General features: G+C 43.6%; 1 protein-coding gene across 1 annotated transcript in view; it reads left to right on the top strand.

The window, feature by feature from the left end:
- Nucleotides 1-3153, top strand: part of LOC103737497 (coatomer subunit beta'-like) — a gene marked incomplete at both ends in the record, with an annotated part of 14263 nt that extends 11110 nt beyond the window's left edge. Inside the window, 3 exon segments of the mRNA XM_029565536.1 lie at nt 204-432; nt 2924-3016; nt 3099-3153. Coding sequence (XP_029421396.1) covers nt 204-432; nt 2924-3016; nt 3099-3153 — 377 coding nt within the window.
- Nucleotides 3154-3158: the final 5 nt, after the last annotated feature.

Genomic DNA, 3158 nt, shown 5'->3' on the forward strand with positions numbered 1-3158 from the left:
AGTTATTCATGCATCATTTGAAGTAGTTTTATACATGTGAATAATTTTCATTTCCTCATTATGTATTTTATTATGCCATTCTTATGGGCATGTATAAATATCTTCCATTATTATCACAATTATTATTGAACCTTGCTGTTCAAGGTTACAGAGTAATCCTGACATTGGTTTAAATGTTTATTTTCAACAATATTTTAACTTAGAAACTCTGTTACAGTCTGAACAGAAGTGGAAACAACTTGCTGAGCTGGCCATTAGTAAGTGTCAGTTTGGCCTCGCCCAGGAGTGCTTACACCACGCCCAGGATTATGGGGGTCTGCTGCTCTTGGCCACTGCCTCTGGAAATGCTAGTATGGTGAACAAGCTAGCAGAGGGCGCAGAGAGAGATGGCAAAAATAACGTGGCATTCATGAGCTACTTTTTACAGGGCAAGATGACTCCAAGGACTAAAAGATGCTGATGAGTAATTAAAAGCAGTTATTTCTGCATCAACTGTGAGGGTGGTTTTTGAGAGGAATGTGGTGCACAAATTCTGGAGAACTGATGAATGGCTCGCTGTTGACTAGTGGGGCAGTCAGAGACAGCAGTGGCGCTTGCCACTTGCTAGGGATGCTCCATTGCTTTTCATCTGTGTGTTCAAGTGTGAGCTACGTGAGCTGTTTGGGAGAAGTGTTAAGTCAGAGCATTTTATTCTGTGAGGGTGGTTTTTGAGAGGAATGTGGTGCACAAATTCTGGAGAACTGATGAATGGCTCGCTGTTGACTAGTGGGGCAGTCAGAGACAGCAGTGGCGCTTGCCACTTGCTAGGGATGCTCCATTGCTTTTCATCTGTGTGTTCAAGTGTGAGCTACGTGAGCTGTTTGGGAGAAGTGTTAAGTCAGAGCATTTTATTGAATGACAGCTGGAGGTTATTGTTCTGCTCCAGTTGGTACCTGAAGGGCAGGTGGCTTTATCCAAACTGGGTGATTTTGGTGCTTCTTGGCAAGGCAAGGGTAAAGGAAGATGAAGATGCCAGCTACTTCTAGATTTGTGCCCAGCTTTTAAAATGTCATATGTTTTTAAGTCTAGCATAGTTAATGCAAGCCAAATCACTTAGACATTAATTGACCTTTTTGGAAATAAATACAAAAGTGTTCGTTAATCCTGCCCTACATGCTAATTCTTTGAAAAAAAATCCTACACTTCATCATAAAAGTTTTTTTCTTGGCGAGAGCTGGTATTCTTTCCACTTCCTATTCTGCTGTGTTCCATGAGCCTTAGGTGTAGAGGTTCCACTGAAGATGACTCATGTAGGGTTAGACATCTCTCAGACATATAATTTCTGTGTGTAACCAGTTGTGGAACTCTGTAATAGCCTCCATCTGTTAAAAAAAAAGCAGCTTCTTTGATGAGCGATGTATGGTACACTTGTCTATAAATACAAGGATCCCATATTTAGCATATGGTAAGAAATTTCACTTGTCTAGGGATATGACAGAGAGAGGGTTTTCTCTAAGATCTCTGACCTCACCAGCCCTGTATATTTGGCTATAATTACAGTGCCACCCTTGAGTTCCCTCACATTGAGAGGAATTTAAGTCCAGTTACCCCCACAAATAACAGTGCCACTACTGCACCAATAAAAATAGTTTGCTGTGCCAGTCATTGTGGTTATTAGGCTTTAGAGCTGGGTTGAACCATTGACTGATTTTCTTCCTTAGCAGCTTACATAGTGTCCTACAGAACTGTGAGAGCTAGTCCTCAGGGAGGAGGCTGCAAGGTCAGTTTCAGCTCCATTGCTCCAGAGTCCTGAGTCTGAAGTATGTCCTGTCTTCACCAGCGAAACTTCCTTATACAACGGTTTGATGCACACAGAAGGCCACAACTGGCTAAGTTTTAGAGAATGAGAGACTGCAGAGTGTGTGTTCCTGGATAGGACTCCTATATTAAACCTCACTCATGGCTCAGGGACCGCTGTGCAGAAGAGGGGGTAGAAAGATTGTTAAGAGCCGGGGTTGGTCCATGAACATAGGGAAACAAGAGTTTTTCAGGCCACTAGAAGCTTGCTCACGTAAACTTGCAGCAGTGATGCTGGTGTGCGTAAGACAATGGGTGGTGGCCCCTAGCCCTAGCCTGGGAACTGTTGTCAAGTACTTACCGCTGGGTGAGGGAAAGCAGAAGATCTCTAGATCTCTAGATAGACTGATTTAGAGCCAGTAGATGAACTTGCACTGGAGGGCGTTTGGATACAAATGCTTGACCAGATAAGACTTAACACGTATGACAGAATGCATAAAATCGGGGGGTTAAAGAAAGTTTTTTTGCTGGGCCTGGTAAGCATACGCCTTTAGTCCCAGCACTCAGGAAGCAGAGGCAGGCGGATCTGTGAGTTCAAGGACAGCTGGGGCTACAGCTCAAAAAGACCAAAAAATTTTTTTCTTGAGGTGCTGGGGAATTGGTTTGTGCACACTAGACGTATATTCCATTACTGAGCTACACTCCCAGGCCCATCATAAAACTCAGAATGCATGCCTCGCCTGTCATAACTCCCCTTGAAAAGCTACTTTAGTCTTATGAGCTATTGAAACAAAATAAGCTGAAAGTGGTCACAAAAGCTGTCTTATCTCACCTCCCTGAAATCCACTGACTGTTCAACATTAAGATAAATAAAGAGCTAGGCATGGTGGCACGCCTTTAATCCCTGGGGCGGGGGGCGGGGCAGAACAGGCAGATCTCTGGGATAGCGAGGTCTAGGCCAGCTGGGATTATAGGGAGATCCTGTCTCAAAAAGAATTAGTAAAGACTCAGCAACAGAAATGAAATGAATGCATAAGAACAAGGGTATGGAGGGGATTTTATAACTTTGCAACAGGAAGTCCACGCTTCAAGTGGTAAGTGCCATTACTGTTACTGTACAGTCACTGCCTCTTCCTTGACTCCTCAGGCTTGACGCATGCCTAGAGCTCTTGATCAGAACAGGAAGACTGCCAGAGGCTGCCTTCCTGGCCCGAACATACTTACCCAGCCAGGTTTCAAGGTATGGACTTAATATTAGGAAGAAATGTTTCAAATAAAAACAGGACACTTATCTAATCTGTTTGGTTCTGTGTCTCTAATAGGGTAGTGAGACTTTGGAGGGAGAATCTCTCAAAAGTCAACCAGAAAGCAGCAGAATCCCT

The sequence above is a fragment of the Nannospalax galili genome, unplaced genomic scaffold (assembly GCF_000622305.1).
Source record: "Nannospalax galili isolate Female #2095 unplaced genomic scaffold, S.galili_v1.0 scaffold12578, whole genome shotgun sequence".
Classification (NCBI taxonomy): domain Eukaryota; kingdom Metazoa; phylum Chordata; class Mammalia; order Rodentia; family Spalacidae; genus Nannospalax; species Nannospalax galili.